The sequence below is a fragment of the Montipora capricornis genome, chromosome 1 (genome assembly GCF_036669925.1).
Source record: "Montipora capricornis isolate CH-2021 chromosome 1, ASM3666992v2, whole genome shotgun sequence".
Lineage (NCBI taxonomy): Eukaryota > Metazoa > Cnidaria > Anthozoa > Scleractinia > Acroporidae > Montipora > Montipora capricornis.
In genome coordinates this window covers 25,726,697-25,746,696 of record NC_090883.1, presented here as the reverse complement: position 1 = coordinate 25,746,696, position 20,000 = coordinate 25,726,697, and the positions used below count along the sequence as shown (strand labels likewise).

At 38.4% G+C, this 20,000-nt stretch overlaps 3 protein-coding genes across 5 annotated transcripts in view; 2 read left to right on the top strand and 1 right to left on the bottom strand.

The window, feature by feature from the left end:
- The window catches only part of LOC138036213 (V-type proton ATPase subunit F-like), a 5,827-nt gene extending 5,533 nt beyond the window's left edge, over positions 1–294 (top strand). Inside the window, exon 5 of the mRNA XM_068882585.1 lies at positions 1–294. This exon is cut by the window's left edge and continues 740 nt beyond it. The gene's annotated coding sequence lies outside the window, so the exon portion shown is untranslated.
- A 6,311-nt stretch (positions 295–6,605) lies between these two features.
- LOC138036070 (deoxyguanosine kinase-like) lies at positions 6,606–17,840 on the bottom strand. 2 transcript variants are annotated; one of them, XM_068882507.1, is made up of 9 exons: positions 17,760–17,840; positions 17,144–17,472; positions 16,334–16,420; positions 15,432–15,553; positions 12,222–12,298; positions 10,880–10,937; positions 10,403–10,473; positions 9,989–10,070; positions 6,606–7,663 (listed from the first exon to the last, which is right to left on the bottom strand). In XM_068882507.1, the coding sequence occupies exons 2-9, from the start codon at positions 17,412–17,414 to the stop codon at positions 7,568–7,570; spliced, it is 864 nt and encodes a 287-aa protein (XP_068738608.1). In that variant the 5' UTR covers positions 17,415–17,472; positions 17,760–17,840; the 3' UTR covers positions 6,606–7,567. The 2 variants fall into 2 exon arrangements, with proteins under 2 accessions (XP_068738608.1, XP_068738561.1); XM_068882460.1 differs by lacking the exon at positions 17,760–17,840 and having other exon boundaries at positions 17,144–17,697.
- A 15-nt stretch (positions 17,841–17,855) lies between these two features.
- LOC138035928 (meiosis-specific protein MEI4-like) overlaps positions 17,856–20,000 on the top strand; it is a 16,850-nt gene continuing 14,705 nt past the window's right edge. For both annotated transcript variants that reach the window (XM_068882342.1, XM_068882386.1), the window contains exon 1: positions 17,856–18,126. The gene's annotated coding sequence lies outside the window, so the exon portion shown is untranslated. The remainder of the gene's footprint in view (positions 18,127–20,000) is intronic.

Sequence of the window (20,000 nt, the reverse complement as noted above, 5' to 3'; positions counted from 1 at the left end):
AAGGCAAATTTCATGCTCTAGTCGTGAATGAAAATATTTCAAGTAAGAATGCCCAAAATTTCGAAATAAATACTTGCTCTAATTTTTGTGACAATACTTGCTGATCTAGAGCAAGTTGGTGTAAATCCATACAACTGCAACTTTGATTAAGGAAAGAATATTATATCATTGAACTTTTTTCTATGAGGGCTGTGTTTAAAACAAGGATCATAACACAGGTAAATTTATTATTCCATAATTTGCATCAAGTGAATTATTTAATAACTTCATTATAAAGTGAATGAAAGAAAGAAATTTGTGGTTCACTTAAAGGCACAAAGGAATAAGCCATTTCCGAGTTCATGTCTGTCTTCTCTTCAAAGCCAGTCTAAATATGAAATTTTTGTAATGGTAATTAGTTCTACTTTACATATGAATGAAAACTACTTTTCATAAGAAAAACTTCGCACTTAGACTTGCTTTGAAGAGGAGGCAGACATGAACTCGAAATGGCCCACTGACCTGGTTTTGGAGGAATATTAGGGTGTGTTCAATTGGCCACATTCCGGAATAGGAATACTTGGAATAGAGGCTAGAAATCCCTCGTGTTTTTGGAGATTCACATTAAAATTGCTAAAATGCTGTTTTAAACATATCTTAATTGTTATCCTTCTTGCTTCAAAATGCCAGACAAACATGTACCGTTTTACATCCACCTATTCTTGTTCCGGAATAGGGTCAATCGAACGCACCCTTAATTAATTAATTAATTTAATTTAATCAGTTTGGATTTATGGAGGTAGCAAGAAATGAGTGAGGACAATGTGCGAACCATGGCAGTGAGTCATGCAACCAACATGGTGAGCCGTGCAAGTTACACAGTTATTAAAAGCTAACTGTTTTAAAATGGGTGCTTAGACTTAAAAACTGTTTATCAACGCTATTTGAAATGGGTGCTTAGACTTGCAATGCAAAATTCACATGGCTCGCAGATTGCCCAGTCCCGCAAGAAATGGGAGAACTGTATTGGATAACTTTATTTACTGAGGGTATTGTACATGTAATTGGTCACTTGATCAAATCACTGCAAAATTTTACAGATATGTCCAGAAATGCCCCTATTTAGATGCCTGGGAGTTTCAATGAGCGTCACAAAGTGTCCCCTCCCTCTCCTCCCCAACTTCAACACCACTCAAGTCTCAGAATACGGACATTTAACATCACAAAGTTTCCCCCAGATGCTGCGCCTCAAGTGAGAATAAACAGCTGCATTTGTCCTAAGGCCATCCCCTTTTTTTTCGTTTAGCGTCGAATGAGTTTCCTGATATTGGGTCGGTCGGTCGGGTTGAAAAAGTGGTTGGTGTTATAGATGGTTTTCACTCACGTGACTTGGCGGCCATATTAGTGTACAAAACAATACAAAATGTATGCATGGAATATGCATAAAAATAGAGTTTGGTTCTCATAGGAGATAACGTCTATTGTTCTTGTACACCAACATGGCCGCTGTGACGTCACGTGAAAACGATCTATTGTAAAACTAAGACAACTTGGGTCGGTCGGACGACGCTAAACGGAGAAAAAAAAAAAGGATGGCCAAAGCTTAAAATAACGCTGACCTTACCCTTGTCTAATTTTTGGAAATAGGTAGCAATGGCCAAGAAACTTAATGGAACACTTTGTGTTGGATGTAAAACAAACAAACTAAACAACATATTTGCTATTAGAGGCAAAAACCCTTCCTATTTCATTGCGTACGTCAAGTGAAAACAAGAAACCCAATAGTGTCAAAATTAATTAATGATACGCAACAAAATAAATTTCTCACTGGAGTTCAGTATCAAATCCTTTTCTGGAGAACCTTTGCCTTGAATAATGAAGCACAAAATAGACAACAATCTTTCTTTCAAATAATTCTTGACTGTCACATTTTCAATTCCTCTACCTGAAGACTGTGCAGAGTTGAGCTCAAAATACTATAAATAGCGACAGCACTTTTCCACCGGTGATGGGTAGCGGGGAAAAGATTAATGATGATTTTTTTTTAAGTTAAGCCACCGAGTAGCACTTCTGCGAACAAGTAGTTATATAACTCTTTTTATTTTCCCATACGCATTTGGTGTGACTAACGTACACTTCCTCAGAAAGTTTTTTTTTTTTTTCATTTCCCGGCAAGGAAATTGCTGCATGTATCACGTTCATGCGTAAAGGATAAGCTTCCTACCGGTCTGTTGGCTGCACTGTGTACCGCTACGTACGACCAAAGTACGGGTGGTGAGGAGAAGTGGTAAATTTCGAATTTTGGACACGTCACAGTAGCAGATTAAAATACCTACGGGATTCACAGGAACATTTCGGGTATCTACGCTAATGTTCGGAGGTTTTCTGAACGTTTCAGGAAACGAGAAACGTCGCATACTGTTGCAAATAGCAGTTTAATGAGGTTAGTTCTTTCACCGCCACCCGTGGTGCTGCCGTATAAACAGCCAGACAATAGTAAACACAGATGCATTCAAGGTGGTCGATTGTTTCGCGGTTTGTTAAACCCATATCCAGCCAGAGTTACAAGAGATTTTGCCATTTGGTTTCAGTGTTGTATATAACATCACAGTTAGTAAAATATTCCAAATACAGCTCACTTTTAACACTTCAGATATTTATTTTTCAGCGCCTGTCTTGTTTATCGGGTTCATAAGGGTATATTTAAGATCCACTAAAACGCCATTAGCGTTTCATCGATTTCGACGCAATTGTAGGTTAATTGAATATTCTACTGTGTCCACCGGATAAAATCTATGCATTTCGATTACACTCTGAAACCTACTAAAGATACGCGCAGAAGTCTCTAGGCAGAAAGACAATGCTTATATGCGCCGGTCAACTTGAAACTCCATCATCCCCCCACCCCGGGCAAAGCCCGGGCATTTGAACTTTTGAAGACTGGATCGTTCAAATTCCCGCCCCCTCGGGCCAAAATGGTGTTCAGATGCCCTACCCTATTGTCGGATTTGTCTGTCTTACCCTACTAATGAACAATCGTCGTCGGCTCCTCCCATCTTTAATAAAGATTTTTTGAAGACCTTTTAATTTTTGTAAGCCAATCGCTCACATGATGCTACATCTATTTTTTTAAACTCTTCCATCTCGTCCAAACACGTGTTTTATAGCTGTTAGCAACTTCGGCGCCCCAAAAAAATCATTTGAAACCTGACACTACCGGTTCAATTTTCCCCACCCCACGCAGGCAAAGGTCAAATTCCCCACTCCCTGGACACAAAAGATATTCTAATGCCCGGGGGGAGGTTGAAGTTTCGATTTTATCGGCGCATTAGCAGGGGAGTGACAGGAAAGACGCTACTGCCGGCGCAACTTTTTCGATTTCCGACAGAGGAGAAAACGGAGAAAAACCACACAGATTTTAAATTTGGAATGGATTGCTATACGTGGCAACCCAGTAACAAATTGTTTTCTTTTTAGTTTAGGTTTTGCATATGAACTGCAATTTTTCTTTGCAGTACTCATATGTGTACTACGATTATTGATCAAAAGATCGCTGCAATTTATCATAATGAGACAAACTCTGAAGTCTAAACATTTTTGCCAGATTTAACAAAGGCACTAAAAATGTAACTATAATATATTTAGCATATGTGCCAATATTCACACATTGCCAGAATAATGTTTGCGCTTCAGTTTTATGATTCTAAATAAACAAATCTCTGTAGAGCGTTGCTGTTGATTATGTTATTACAACATTAGGGAAAGGATCTTGCAAAGGGTTTGCGGTACTCAGGTCAAAATTAGAACAGAAGGAAATGCTGGGAGCAAATCTCGAAGGTTCACAATAGGGTTCTCAGATCCCGCGGGCTTTCCCGCCCATTTTTCCTTTTAATCCCGCCATTCCACCCATTTGCATGGGAATCCCGCGGGATCCCGCCCACTTCTCAAAGACGTTTTTGCTTTAATTAGTAATTTGTTAAATAATAATTAACGCAGCAACTTTATAGAAGTAAACATTACAGAAAAGACCATGAAAGGCCTACGTGTATGCCATGGGTAGCAGATAAGTAACCAGAAATGATTGTTACATTTCCTTATTTAATTAAACGCTTCTCTGTTTTCTTTCCACGTATCAGTGAAAGAAAGAGATTGTTCACTTCCACATTCCTAGTCCTCGTGTCATTTTGAAAGACTATCAGCTGAGTATTTGAAGGTGTGTGTTAGTTCGTGCGTCTGACATTTGATGGGGTGCTAGCTCAATGGTCCCTAATCCCGTTCTGCTGTATCGTGTTTTTTCTTTAGATAGGAAGATTTGGTCCATATTATCTCCATCTATAGAGTTGTCTAAACATGCATCGTCAAATTGTCAAAAAAATTTAAAAAATGCTAACTGAGTATTTTAGCAGAACATTAGCCTGCTATTGAACCGAACAGCACGGCCAAATATAGACACTCTTCCTAGCAAGAAGTTCGATTCCCTATCTAAAGTGGAAACGCTTTGTGATTGGTTCTCCCCGTCGACTTCCCTCTGCTCCTCACTGCTACTTCTCTCATACCCGTCTACATCTTAAGAACGATGAAAATATCCTGCAACATCCAAAACTTTCTCCAGGCCCAATTTCTCTCGGTGAAAAACAAATTGGGCAAAGTTCCTGCTCTAGCCAGGGTTCTCTGGCGAACTGCGGCTCCAAAGATGTGTGCCCATTCCTTCATGAGCTGGGAATCTTGAGAGGTAATCACTGCAGGTGGAAGTTGTGGCGCTAGTGGATATTCAAAGAGTGACGCCGCACGATCTGGCACGGGGTACCACGACTTCGGGTTGGTAAAATAACAACAAACCACTTAGCGCTCGTAGACAGGTCGAAAGACTGGAAAAACTAGAAAAGATCGGGACTGAGAACACTGAGGTCAAGAGTACACACGCAAATGGACAAATGTCATTTATGTTAGAGGCCAACACAAAAGATCACAACAGGACTCAAAGACGTCATACGGTTTGATACTTAAGTGGGGTAAGCTATAATGTATAAGTTCGACAAGTCCTGACAGGATACAGAATCGTTGCTATTCATTCACGGTAAGGCGCGTCGCTCTGTAAGTGCACGCACAGGCCTTTTAAGTTTTGCATTTAGTCGTTCCCCAAAAGTCAATTTTTGAAAAGTCTCTTTAACTTAGCATGATCATCATTTTCTCTTGGCATAATGCAATCTCTACAATTTTCACCCACGCCAAAGTTCAAGTTCTCAAGCAATTTTCCACAAAATCCTTTTTTTCAAGGGCTTTTTAAGCACCCTTGAAGTCCAAAATTAAATTCCAGGGCTTTTCAAGGAGTAGCACGAACCCTGCCAACAGACTGGTGATTTTCTGCAATTCCTCATATTTAGCAACTATTATTCACCCAAACTGGATATTGTTTGAAAATTAAGGAAGCTTACATGTACTACCCACGCCGCTTGAGCTGGAACTAAATGCACAGTTGCACAACTAGTTTTGTGGCAGCAGTCCTGCCAAGCATACACGCTTGAACTGTTGAAACTGTATTCAAGATGTCAGTGTATAAGCAATATGGGAAAACACAAAGTACAATATTGAACTCTTTAACGATGAAAGGAGATATGAAATGGATCATATATGAACTGCAGACATGAAATCAAGTGAAGCTATGATCCTCGCAGTTATGGACGCAATTTTTGCAATTTCGTAAAGCCTGGAAAATTCACGACTTCAACGGGGTTTGAACCCGTGACCTCGGGATACCGGTGCGACGCTCTAACTAACTAAGCTATGAACCCACTGACGTTGTGAGCTGGTCATTTGTGGGTTCTAATGTTCCCGTGAGGAATGAATCAACGATGAGTGACATATGAAATGGATCATATATGAACTGCGGACATGAAATCAAGTGAAGCTATGATCCTCGCAGCAAATGACCAGCTCCCAACGTCAATGGCTTCATAGCTCAGTTAGTTAGAGCGTCGCACAGGTATCGCGAGGTCACGGATTCAAACCCCGTTGAAGTCCTGAATTTTTCAGGACTCTTTACGCAATTGCAAAAATTGCGTTCATGACTGCGAGGATCATAGCTTCACTTGATTGAACTATTTGCCATAACATTTTAACAAAGTTATGCCACGAGTCAAAATTTCTGGTATTTTATTCTTTAACTTCCAAAAGTGCAAAAGCCGAGATTCTCCTATTGAGTAGTTTTAGAGTGTGATCCTGATAGTTTGGCAAGTAACTGCTTTAGACTTCAACTTAAGTAATTCCCGCAATTCAATTGTGAAAATACAGGTAGGGCTCTAAGGTGATTTTCAGATACTGGAGATAACAAAATGAAGTAAAAGCACGACTTGAAGATGATTGGTTTGCTTAAATTTCAAGTGTGATAATTCAATTGTCCCATAATTAATAAAAATATGTTATTTGCCCTCATAATGTTTCATTCCATCCTAAATCAACTCAACCCAATTCCCCAAAGACCTGCAAAAGTGTCTGATGTTAAACAAAGTAGAATCTTTAAGGAAACGCTTTGGAGACTAAGGGTAAAAGAGGACATTTTTCTTAAAGTAATTCCGTAAAAAAAGGTCCCTTGTTCCCGAAACTGCAAGAAATACGACGCTTGCACAGAATGTAAAATTAAGTCATAGGCACCAACAACAAACATTGTATTACAACTTGTTAAGATGAAAAGATCCAAATTAAACATTAAGCTACAAATCGCTAACATTAATTTTGTCCCTGTTCATTGCCGGCATTTGAGTTTGTGTTTGTCAGATCTTCCATGTCACCACTAGGTGCACTGTCCAGTCTCCTTTCTTCTTCAGGCACCCACTCATTTTCCATTTTTACAACATGAAAGTAAAATTAGTGATTGTTTTATTTTTTGATTTGGTGTTTTTGTGTAGTTGTTAATGTTGTCTCTACTCAGTCTAGACAGAAGTGATGCCAAAGTTCAGAAGGATAAAAACACACTGACACATCTTAATTCTGTTAATTGGCTGGCATTCTTATGACCGGTACATACAATCCTGCATGTTGGATGAAACGTAGTCTAATCAGTTATATATTGATCACAGATAAAATACATATTTTTGACAAATATTCAAGTTTAGCCAGGTATTTTGATACAAAACTTAGTGAAATCCAAATTGTTAAAAAAAGTCAACCTTTCCTAAGCAAAAGCCAACCAATGGCAACTTTAGAATAGTCAGTTTGGTAAAATGATTAAAACTACTGGTTGACTGTCCGTTTGCAAGACATTCTCTCAACACAGAATCTCAACGCAGTTTTAATTTTTTAAATTATAGAAGGGAGGATGGTTCTAAAAGCCCAAAATTAATTTGTAAAAGAATGCATTGTAATGTATTAGCATAAATTAGAGGACACGCGATCAAGGGAATCGAAGTTGTACTGTAGGTTGCAAGTACGTTGCGTTATTAAAAATGCTATTAGTCGATCGAGTACAGATCCACTAAATGCATCAAGATAAATTGTAAGATAAAAAGAATTGTATGACATAATTTTTTTGCTCTTGAAATTCTGAATTAATCATGGTTATGAGTAAACTATTATTTAATGTTATAACAGATTAAGCCTTTACAGGAGGAGCCGAATGCTGTGATAAATAATGCTCTGATTGTTTGTCACTTTTTGTAGCCTTCAGCTTCTGGTTGGGATGCTGTTCCTAAAAACAGAGGAAAGAAAATAAAACTTTGAAAATATTATATACCAAGTTACAGCAGCTGCAGAAGTAGAGAACATGGCATAAATTTGTCTAGCACGGTTATCAAGCATTGATCATGCTCAAGGGACTGTACAAAGATAATTACTTGAAGCAACAGTATGGTATTAGAATATGCAGGAGGTCAGATGATCAAGAAAAGCATTATTTTGCTGATCATAAGTCACAGGGAAGTGATACATGTAGTTTCTTTCAAGTGATAATGTAGAAAACATACAAAATTCTATTGAGTTTGAAAGCACAACAAGCTTTACATAATTGTACGTACTGTACCTGCTTCACCAATAAGAGTGCATATTCTGGGGTTTCTTTAGCGACCTTTAGATTGCAGTACAGTACGAGAACAACTACGAGTATGAGTTTTCTGCAATAAGTGAGAGCATTGGGTTCAAAGAACGAAAATTTCCTAAACGCGCATGCTCAGAACTGAGAATTCATACTTGTAGTCATCCAGGTACTGCAATCTGAAGGTCGCTATTAAGGGTCAGTCACCGGACAAACTGACTGGCTGTGGGTCACATGACTTTGCCCTGCTGCTTTCAACATCTCAACGGACTGGTTAAATTTTTTTTTAATACAAAGATTGACTAACAAAACACAGTTTTGCCCTTTTTGTGATCTGCATGCTCAGCTGTTGGGGCCGAGAAAAGAACATGGTCAATTGCCAATATATTTTTCTTCGAATTGCCTCTAGTTGAGAAAAGGCCAAGATGTGAGTGCACTTTTTTGTGTCGCGTTAAAGAATTGATTTCCTTGTGGACATTGGTATCAGATCATTATTGTGCAAAGAAGCTGTGATTTTTCTGTGGTTGAAGAACATTGCTTTGGACTTCAGAATGCAGGAAAACACATCTCTACAACTTGAGAATTTCAAATTTTCTGGTGGACCATGCCCCCAGACCCCCCTCGGAGGGAATGCCCTGTTAAGCCCATATGCCCTCCTGTTTCAAACCTTAATGAAACGCCCCCCATGTTTATTCAGTTATTTATAATACATGTAAGTACAGTGGAACCCCGGTATAACAAAGTGCCATGGTACCAAAAAAAACATTTGTTATAGCACGGTAATTTAATGAACAACAACCAAAAATTCAATAATGTACGTAGAAAACAATCATTATTTTTATTCATTTGATACTGTAAACTGTAAGTGTAACACGCTGACAATCATGACATCGAGTTCATTGAAAAACACTTTCGATTAACTTTAAAATTCAGAAGTAACGTGTCAGCACGCTGGAGCACAAATTCAACACTGCAATTATAGTACAGTACTCAAATTTGTCAAAACCGAAATAAAGCAAGCTGTGATTTCTACTCAGATCTCTTGTTTTTACTGACTGCTGTGAGTGACCGGACAAAAAAAAAATTTTTGTTGTAGCGGGAAAAATTGTGCGTTGGGACTATCAAACTCTATTTGTCATTGCAGGGACTTCGTTATAGTAGGATTTGCTATAGCAGGGGTGGTCGTTGCAGATGTTGTTCGTGATAAGGAGGTTCATTATAGTGGGGTTCCACTGTACCACACAACATGCACTTAGTATCCCTCTTAGTATCCTCTTTTACCGCGCACCGGTGGCTCAGTTGGTTGAGCACCGGGCTGTCACGCGGGAGGTCGTGAGTTCACTCCGGCCGGACCAACACTCAGGGTCTTTAAATAACTGAGGAGAAAGTGCTGCCTTTGTAATTACATCTGCAAATGGTTAGACTCTCTAGTCTTCTCGGACAAGGGCGATAAGCCGGAGGTCCCGCCTCACAACCCTTCAATGTTCATAATTCTGTGGGACGTAAAAGAACCCGCACACTTGTCGTAAAGAGTAGGGCATGTACTGTAGTTCCTGGTGTTGTGGTCTGGTCTTTCTGGTCTGGATAGGGTAGGGTGGAGCACCTCGCATAGGACCTCGAGTCCTGTTCGTGCTCCTTCCCCCTGGGCAGGTTTGCCCAGTAGAAGAGACAAACCAGATGTCTCATAAAACAAATTATCAATAAAGATTGCTTTTTTTGGTCAATGGAACTGACTTACTCAAAGGATATACAATCATGGTACATGTACATATCAATACTAATGTCAAGCAACACCAAGTCAGGTGCGGATCCAGGATTTTGAAATGGGGGGCGAATTTTTGTAATAATGTAATAGAACCAAAGCCTGGTTGAGGTGTTTGAGGTCTGTGCAAGAAGGGGGGCTCAGAAAAAGGGGGGTGAGAATTCACCCATTTCACCTCCCCTGGATCTGCCCCTGCAAGTTTGTAAATTTATTGATCAAACCTCTTCATCCTCGCTTATAACTGCTTCTGGAAGAGTGTGGTTTAATGTTAACATGTCCTTAATTAACGATTTTTGGGAACTCCTAGGAAAGTAAAAAAGACAAAACAAAACAATTATAACTAACTGAATCATCAAGGTGAGTGTTGTCCTCACAAGGACTGATTAGGATGACATTACATGTAAATGACGTCTTGACAACCTCAGTGGAAGTCATGTGATTTGTGTAACATCATCACTGTTAAAAAGTACAAGTGTACTGTAGATGGTATTTAATACATGTACTCTAGTCATGTGATTGGTTGATGAAGTTGCAATGTTATTGGTTGCATGACTGTCAGTTAAGCCTACATGTATGATGTCGTATGCTTAACTGACAATCAGTACAAAATGTAGATAGTAAAAAAGCTTACTTACAGTTTGATGAAATTGTCTTTGTTTTCCTTCTTCCATTCAAGAACATGACCTTTCTTAATGTCCTCTGCCACCTTTTTGTAGGAAAAAACCCCAATATTATCACAGTTCTTGGGTACGGTATTATTGTTTCAAATCTAACTGTTTTAGTTAAAAGCAGTATTATATTCAATTTTCCATAAATTACTTTTCTTAAAATTTTTGACTGAGTACGCTAAAAAATGAAGTAGATGCCTGTATAAAACTGTAAATATTCACATGGGCACTGAAACTAAAAAACCTTTTTCTCACTATAATAACAATAAAGCATAAACTTTTCAGGTGAAAATTTTGTTTTCTGTGATTACAGGTAATATCCTAATTTTCTTTAAACACTTTGAAATATGTATACCACACATTCCATTCAAGACTGAAAAATGTTGAGAACTACATGTACAACTGTACACTAAAAAAAACACCTTAACAATCATTTCAGCTGACCTCAAACTTGTAACCAAAGTCTGTCCAGTCATATACTAGGACTCTGGAACCAATCTCTCTAAAGACAAATATATACATGTAAACAACATTTTAGAACACATAATGATTATTGTTTGAGTCACATCAGGCTTTTAGCCAGGCGACCGTCCAGCCGTCTAAAGGACGGCCAGTTCTCAGAAATGAGAGATTTTCGACGGCCTGTTTTGGGCGGCCATTTACGAACTTCTGTGCTTAATGTAACAAAACGGTGTCTATAAATTTATAAAACTTACATTTCATTGCTCTCAAGAGTTGTTCTAGTGTTGCTGTCGTATTTTTCTTCTATATGAACACTTTTTTAGCGAGTTTCCTTTCTGTTTTGATCAAATGAATCAAAGTTGAGCGAAGCGATTTCATAGGCAAAGCCGCTGTTCAGTGATATTGACTTACCAAGTCGTCTCCAGGCTACTTTGCCGGCTGCTATGAATAAATACGCACGTTGGTGATTATTTATGAGGATATGAGTCAAAGATCATGCGCCTTCCAACTCGGTAAGACGATCTCATGGCTACAAATGTTATTGTAATCGCTTGATTGTATTCTGCTCTGTTCAAGCGAAATCTGGCGGGCATTACAACAAAAAAGCCATTTGGTGTAATAACATGTGCAATCATCGTAATTGCTTTAGGAATACTAATAGTAGGTGAATAGTTAAAGATTGTAGACCAAAATGCAGTTCGACCAACAAAGCCACGCATATCTGTTCTTTCGTGTAAAACATGGCTTTACAACTTCAAATTTCAATCACTCTTCATCACATCTGGAGTTCCTGTCCCAAATATAATTCAATGTTAAACAAGGTAAGTTGAGGAAAGGATAGCTTAGTAAAATTATCAAGGAAAAACAGCGGTTTAATAGGTAAATTGAAAGGCGTTTACAGCTGTCAGAATTGCGGAAAGCATGTCTAAGAGGCTTCAATTTTTCAAAAGCATGGCGCCTGCTCCTAGGGGGGTCTTCGGCCCACATAAAACTTGGACTCCCACTTTCAAAATCCTGGCTAAAAGCCTGAGTCACATGTATCCAAAGATTAACAGTGTAGCAAAAAGATGAAAAAAAAAAGGATAAAAATAGTCACCTTTTGTTAAAAACTGTTCAATTTTTTCTCAAAAACTCAAACAGGTCTTTGCAGAAGTAGAGTATCCTTCCTTAATAATAATCTCTTCATAGTTCATTTGAATTATTTTACGTCTCGATGTAAGGATAATACTAAATTTTATTTACTGGAATTGGACATCAGGAGGGAGAAATATTTAGTATTCTGATTTCAGTGTGCTTATTCTTGTCATACAGTGTACAGCTATACCTCATTTCATCTAAGAACTTTTTATATGATGCATCAAGTTCCTTGAGATAATCCAAAGGAATGCTCTTCTCATAATCCTGTACATCAAATTAAGTGACATGTTTAGTTAGAAAACTACAAGTGTAATCACTTTGGCAGAGGGTATATTAAACAATGTGAACACAACAGGGTTTTCCATAAGAATACAATGAAAGACAACGAAACGACAGAACAGAACAACAACAACTGTTAACAATCCCAACTTGCCGGAGGCAAACCAGTTGGCTATTTACAAGTGCAGCTGTGAAGTTGAACCAGGGACTACCAGGATCAAATTCAACCAGTGGTCAGAGCGGGTCTTGAACCCGGGATCTTCGGATCTCAAGGCAAGCGCCCTAACCACTGGGCCACACTGCCTCCTTCAAAACACAAGGCTTTTTGCTCCAGAAATAAAACCGCAAGAATTTGACCAAGAATTAATTGTAGAAATTTCTCTCTTGTTTGGTTACCGTATTTACCCATGGATACGCCGCACCCGCGTATAGGCCGCACCCCAAACTTTCAATGGTTTTCATGGGAAAAAAAAAATAGTGAGGTCGAGTACAGGGATAAATAAAGCGAAGGTCGAAATCAACAACAGCTAGCGTAATTTCCGGGCGATTACCCCCGGGTAATGTGTTAATATTTTCGCAAACAGTTCTTGGTGCAGGTTATAGGAAGGTGCAGGTAATGTGATAATTTTTAAATCTTCCGGAATTATATATAGTTTTAAAACCGTAAGTAGGGAAAAAATATAAAAGTCATTAATAAATGAAACTGTTCCTAAAAACTGTATATTGCCTTTTTTATCCCGCTTTAATTGCCTAATAAACTTAATTCTCGATGAAAACCCGGTGTTGCTAAAACGAGGGTGAGGGTAAGACCAAGGGTCAGGGTAAGGGCAAGGATACGAATACAGAAAGTATCCTAAAAATGCATAAAAGCTAACCTTAAACTTTTGTTTAGACCTAATTAGGCCTAAGGTTGGCTTTTATGCATGTTCAGGATACTTTTTGTATTCGTATCCTTACCCTTACCCTGACCCTTGGTATTACCCTTACCCTCGTTTTAGAAACGCCAATGAAAACCAATGCAAATTGAGAACATATCAACAAATATCGTTGGCAATCAAAATCGTTTATCACGCATGTGATATTACTTTCTTACTTTGCTAATTTCACAGCAGTGAGTTCTTCCTTTGTTTAGTTGAAAATAAAATATTATTCACTAACTGGAATAATCAACTCAAAACAAAAGAATAAAAATGTGGAATAGCAGGCTTTAAAGTAATTCACACACAAAAACTGATGCCGAAATGTTCACGGACAAAATTTTAAAACACCAGAACATTCGGTGCATCAGTAAAATATTCCTAGCAAGCACTGCCTTGAAGTAGAGAGTATTTTCTCATTTCAAGCTATTTCTTAGAGTCAGTAGATCCTGAGATATCGATTTTTCTTTAGAATGGATTTTTACCAGCGGTATCATTCAATGGAAGATCAAAAACAATAGGTGTGAAAACTTACCAATTTCACACTAAAGGATATTTTGTTAACAAAAACAATGGTCTAGTGTTTAGTTGTATGTGTTGTAAGTTAGTAACAATTGAAAGCGAACATTAAAATGCCAATTTAGCATATGACCTTGAGATCTCTTGCATATTAATGAGGTATCAAAACGCTTGTACCCACTAATAGGCCGCATCCCTAATTTCGGTCCCATTTTTCCGGGAAAAAAGTGCGGCCTATCCGTGGGTAAATACGGTACACTGTTTTGTAGTTTAGTAACGTCCTGGAATGCATGCAGACTTTTTAATCCTCTCAGAGTTTCCTTTTCTTTTATCTCCTCTACTATAATATGAGTACAGCTGTATATACATGTAGCAAAATTAATGAGAAAGGACAGAGAAAGGACTACATTATTACTAAAGGTACAAAACTCTAGAGGGTCTGTGGTAAGGTCCTCCAGGAATGTTTTGTAAATTTGGGCCTCTTGCACACAGAATGCATTTCCTGCATTTTGAGGAAAAATTGTTTTGCTTTTTATGAACAATGTTAGTTTTCTTTTATAGCAACCAGCAACCTTCATAAAAATGCAGCCCTTAAAAGACGCATTGGTTTGCATAGCGACGACTCTGGAGAACATTAAGGTTGTGTTCTATTGGGATCAACCGTTTTTAGTTGGTTGGGTTGGTTGGGTTTTTTCGTGTTCTATTAGGAAAAAACCGTTTTCGTTTGGTTTGGTTGATCAACTTTTTCAACCAGCATCAAACTAGGTTGAAACGGTTGAAAAAGCATTGGCAGCAACCGCTGTTGTTTACGCGCGCCATTTAAAGTCGGCTGCGGGCTCCTGCCATGTTGGTTTCGGGCCTCAACTTGTCAACACTGAGAAGTCTGGTAATCACTATTCCCAGGAGTAACCGCGCTTCAACCGAAAACGGTTGGAAAAGTGTTCTATTGGGAAACCTCAACCGCTTCCACCAGAAATCGGTTGCCGTTGAAACGGTTGATCCCAATAGAACACGACCTAAGTTATTTTGTTGGCAAAGGCCAAGAACTTGAAGGTGATTGACAATTTGTGCCGGCACCCTTGCTTGTCCGAGAGAAATTTGTACAATTCATTTTTGATCAAATTCTTGCAGTTTTATTTCTGGAACAAAAGCCTTGTGTTTTGAAAATACTACATGTACGTTATTTACAGTGTAATGGTATACATTGTAGTAGAGGAGATAAGAGAAAAGGAAACTTTGAGAGGTTTAAAAAGTCTGCATGCATTCCAGGACATTACTAAACTATGAAACAGTGAAACCAAACACCGAAAAAAATTGTATAAGCCCACCGGTACATGTACAATGAATACTGACCTGGATAAAGGTTGGATTTTGAGATGAGGCCCAATTAGGCCTAAAATGCTATTGCTCCTAGTTAATTGAGATTAAGAATAGGATTCATATTAAGATTGAGATTTGAAGCAATAACGTTTAAAGCTTAATAAGGCCTAAAACGACATTTGATCTCAAATTTATCCAACCTTTGTTGGTTAGTATTCAATGTATGGTGGGGTCATACATAGTTTTTTGGTGTTTCGTTGTTTTGTGGCTTAGTAATGCCCTGCATCGCATTGCATGCACTCTTAATTAAATACATACAATGTAAAAGCTGATGGACAGAAATAGTAATCAAAATAGTATACCCTTGCCCTCCCGAGAATGCGCTGATTGCAGGTCTTGGGTTGCACATCAAGATATAAGGTGGTGTGTGGAATTAACATCGCTTCCAATGATTTCTCTCTGAGTTGTTTGTAATGGTCATAACCTAAGGTGAAGTGTGAAAAACCATTAATATTTCCTCCAAAAAGTAAATTTAGTTAACCCATTAGACAGAGTAAAAGACTAAGTATGGCAGGTTTAGCCCGGGTTAGGGGTGAATGGGTGAAATGCTCATTTAACTACTGGGTAAGTTATTACCATCAGGGGTCATCGCCTTTTAGCGAGTTATCTTTTTAGCATAGCCTGCATAGCTACATGTAGAGGTATTTTAGGCGCACCAAATAAAGTTTCGGGGGTGGACTTTTTTTAATGCCGCTCACTTTTATCACCTCATCGACCTCAACTGATCCCAAATAAACAAACCAATAATTAGAATAGACTATTTTTGCATGAAAGATAGGCGTGAAGGCAATTGTCTTACACTTTTGTATTTGCATGCATGGCGAATAACTGAGGATTTACATCAAAGGGAGATAAGCCTACAAAGACAGTTGAAGGAAGAAAAAGACGAGGAAACATTAACGACATTTGTAGATTGTTGGGTGTCAATCTGAAGATCAAATTCGGCAACTTTCAGAAAAGTACCAAATACATTTCCGTGGAAAATTGACTTATGTGTAAACCTTCAGGCCGTGCCAAGAGTAAAGGCAAGACATTAGCAGATCTTTGCTCAGAAATTGGCCTGAACATTGTGGAGTCTAGTGTTCTATCAAGTTGAGTTGAACAGTCTTGTGGCGGGAAAATATTAAATGTCGTTGTGATTTCACCAGTAACAAATTATTCAAGTTTCCTAAAGCATTTTAAATACTAAAGTAATTCTGTATACCTGCTTGAGAAATTGTTCCATGTTGGTAATTTGCCTCAGCAAAGACTGAATCACTGAACACAGATCTGTCCAACAATACTCCTTGACCTACAAGGGTTTTTATAAGGAAAAAAAACAAAACAAAACAAAAACAAACAAACAAACATCAAGAACTGAACTGCACTCTGGAAAATGCTTAAGATGTTTGGTTTCTGGAGAGATGATAGCAAACGTCTTCTGCTTGGTATAGACAGGTAGACATGTACTTTTTAACAATAAACAAGTAGTGATCCTTACATGTATGTAAGATTGCAACAGCAGCTGGATTTTGAAAGATGACATGTAAAATCCTTCGTGTCACATCACTTGTTGCTCTTTTAATAACACCCTTGGATCAACCACAAAGTGTGTACCATTCAATTTGGCGCACAGCACACAAAAAAAGTTCACATTGCAACCAGGTTGACAATATGGTTTGGAGAAATTTGAATGTTACTTACAAAGTTACAACGTTATTCAAAGACCCAATGTTTGGACACTCCTGCTTGAAGTTTCTTCATCAGGCGGAGGGATCCAAAGTCATTGCAAGAGTCCTCTTATACGCTCAATAACTAAACAAAGAGGAAAAGGGGGCAACCATTCCAGGGGCGGATCTAGGGGAAGGGTGCACACCCCACCTAAGATGACCTGTGGTTTTCCAATACAACTGCTGTTTTGCAAAAAAAAAAAACATTCATGTAATGTTACCAGTCAGCTACACCCATCCTAATAAAAATCTTGAATCCGCCCCCGCATTCATTTCCTGGAAATAAGTCAGACCTTAATACTTACCATATTTTAAGACATGTTCTGTTGCATCAACATATGTTTTGAATCTTTGTCGGAAGATCCACAATTGAAGTTTCAAAGCGTATTTCTTAGGATCTCGATAAAACTTTGCCAGGTATGGATTTTTCGTCGTGGGTTCCAGGAAGACTCTGTAATTTAACTGTTTGGCCAACTGACAAGCTAATGTGGATTTACCAACACCAATGTTTCCTTCTACAATGACGAGTTGCGCTGGCGACGCAGTGCCTTGCAAGGTCGACTTGAAACCAATCATGGTTGGTTGTAGAGGTCTTGACGGAAAGATTTTCGAGCAGTGATTTCTGCTGAGAGAACTGAACAGACGGCATGGTATCATTAAGGGCATTAGACAAAATGTGAATCCTTCCAATGAATCCAAGATGTAACGTTCCTTTCGATTCAATCATCTCTCGATGGAATCGACAAACTCCAACGCGTTCGATTTGAACCAAAATTAGAAAACTTTGACATCGTTTCTGAGACCGTAAAGGGTCCACAGTAAGCAAACTAATATTTATCTCATGAGTCTAATTTTGTATTTTCGTCTCAGGACAGCAGTTGCCGAAAGAGACTGGTTAAAAACACGTAATTTCAAACTCACCTCTCTACTGGCGCGTTCTTGTTCAAAAATTATTCGCGCCAAAAATGTTAGCTAGCGCAGTACGTGTTCGCCTCGTTTTCAGAGATCATCTGGGAACGAGGTTGGGATAATGGCGGAAAAGTCATTTTTGTTTTTGAACGAGTAACCTTTTTAACGAACGAGATTTTTTAATACTATCAGCTTGAGTGCCATAGATAGCTAAATATTTCCCTCGGATAGTTTTGCGACCTGTGCCGCGGATAATGTCATTTACAGTGGAAATGCTGAGCTGGAATGAAATTTAAAGGGAATTTCATTCACATTTCCTCCACCTCGTACCTTGTGAGGTGTCTTGAACCTTTGGAAAGCCTCAGTCAGTTACGTATCGGTAAGCTTATAATTATAGGGGAGGTATTGTTGACGTTAACTAAGCATGCTGTTATTTATGTGCCAGGCAGAGCTTTATTAGTTGCCAAAACAACTTTTTGTTCCAATGGTTGGTTGGTACAATGTACATTGTATGGGCGGCCATCACGGCCAAAACAAAGAAATTGCTTTTTTTGTTGTACTTAGAATAAAGGGCATGCAGTGCAAAAACAAGCCTGGTGATACCATCTTTTTATTGCCTTTTTTTAATAGTGTCCTGTGTATGAATATCAACTGTGCCAAGTTTGATAAAAATCAGGATAGTATGTCATTTTCAAGAGAATAATTAGTCTAGGCTTACATGCAGCTACATAATTCCCGAAAAATTGTTTAAAATTCTTTCCGGAATTTCCCAAACAAAAGCTCAAAAATTCTTTCAGAAATGTCTAAACTTCTTCAAAAACTCTCTAAAAGTCCCCAAAAATTCTTATAAATTTCGTTTCTTATAGTGCAAAGTCTGCCATATTTGCTATCAAGCAAAGATCCGGATACCGTAGCTCGGTGAGAAACCGCTGCTTAGATGCACTGTAGAACCCCTTTTGGTGAAAAACTGCTGATAAGGAATAGATATGAACGACTGACCCCTCTCCTGGGTAGGTTGGAAGACCAAAAAACACGGTTTGTCAACGTTTTTGCCTGTCAAAAGTTTCCAAGAAGTCAGGTGAAAGTTCAAATTGCTCTAAAATTCTCGAAATTGTCAATTTTTTTCTAAAATTTCCGAGAGTTTCTAAAATTCTTTTTGATGTCTAAAATTCCCAAAAAAATTCCAGAATTATGTACTTAAGCCTATCTTAGTCAGTCATTTAGTCAATGGTCAGGATGTCACGCAAAGCTCGTTGTGTGACATCCCGAAAGATGGCTGTGAAGGAGACTATGTTTCTTATGAAACCACACTTCGACACGTACAGAGTAAAGCTATCGAGAAGACAACTCTGAACTGGGACATACTGTAGGACCTATCTTTTTTATCTTCATGCTGTGGACATCATTAATCAGTTACATTTAGCTCTGCTCTGAAAGAATGCTTCATCCAAAAAGAAGGAAGAAAACAATTTCACCCAGAGAAAAAAAAAAGTATGTCAGGTTCGCGTCAAGTTTTATTGGGCTGACCACAGATACAGTATTTACGTCAGATCCTCCGTTGACTAAATTGCAGTCATTGCAGTCTTGAATTGTTTATTTGACCTTGCACTGAATCACTTGCCCGGCTATTAAACCATTTGACACTTGATTAAGCCATTTGCTGGTGAGTTAAGTCGTCCGTCGATTAGTTGAACCGTTCCTACTTTAACTAAACCATTTCAGTCTTGTCTTGTCCATACACCAGCTCAGCGCCATGCAGTATGGGAACATTCTTTTTGTCATTACAATGCAGAAGTTTCAATAACACGCCAACAGCCAATGAAAGGCATTGGCTATGTAACTCAGAGAAGTCGGCTACCTTTTTCAATAAAGCAGGAGGGGGAAGGAGGGTTATGTGCTCCAGACTAAAGACAGATCCTCTCAAACCTAAAATAAAATTCATTTTGACAATGAAAGCCTGAAATTGCCTAAACGTGATCTTGAATTCTCCCAACTTTCCCAAGTGTTTAGATGTGGCCATGGAAACACGGAAAAAAGTCGTCTATTGCTTTTATAAAATATTTCTCAAAGATAATTCAACAAATGAGGGAAAATTCTTGATTGAAACAGATTTTCTTGATACACACTCATATTTCCTACCAGCCGATCAAAATGCATGTCTGACGGCATATACCGGTAACCAATCAAAATTTGTGTGATGTCACAGCCATGTTTCCATACTCTCATCTAAACACAGCTATTAATGACCAATGA

What these genes read in the sequence shown, in the direction of transcription:
- LOC138036070 (XM_068882460.1), bottom strand. Translation starts at nt 17,504, where the DNA reads ATGCCCTTAATGATACCATGCCGTCTGTTCAGTTCTCTCAGCAGAAAT. An exon ending in TGGAACAATTTCTCAAGCAG is followed by an intron (nt 15,554 to 16,333) that starts GTATACAGAATT and finishes ACTTCACCTTAG; the next exon opens with GTTATGACCATTACAAACAA. An exon ending in AAGTTCTTAGATGAAATGAG is followed by an intron (nt 10,938 to 12,221) that starts GTATAGCTGTAC and finishes ATTTGTCTTTAG; the next exon opens with AGAGATTGGTTCCAGAGTCC.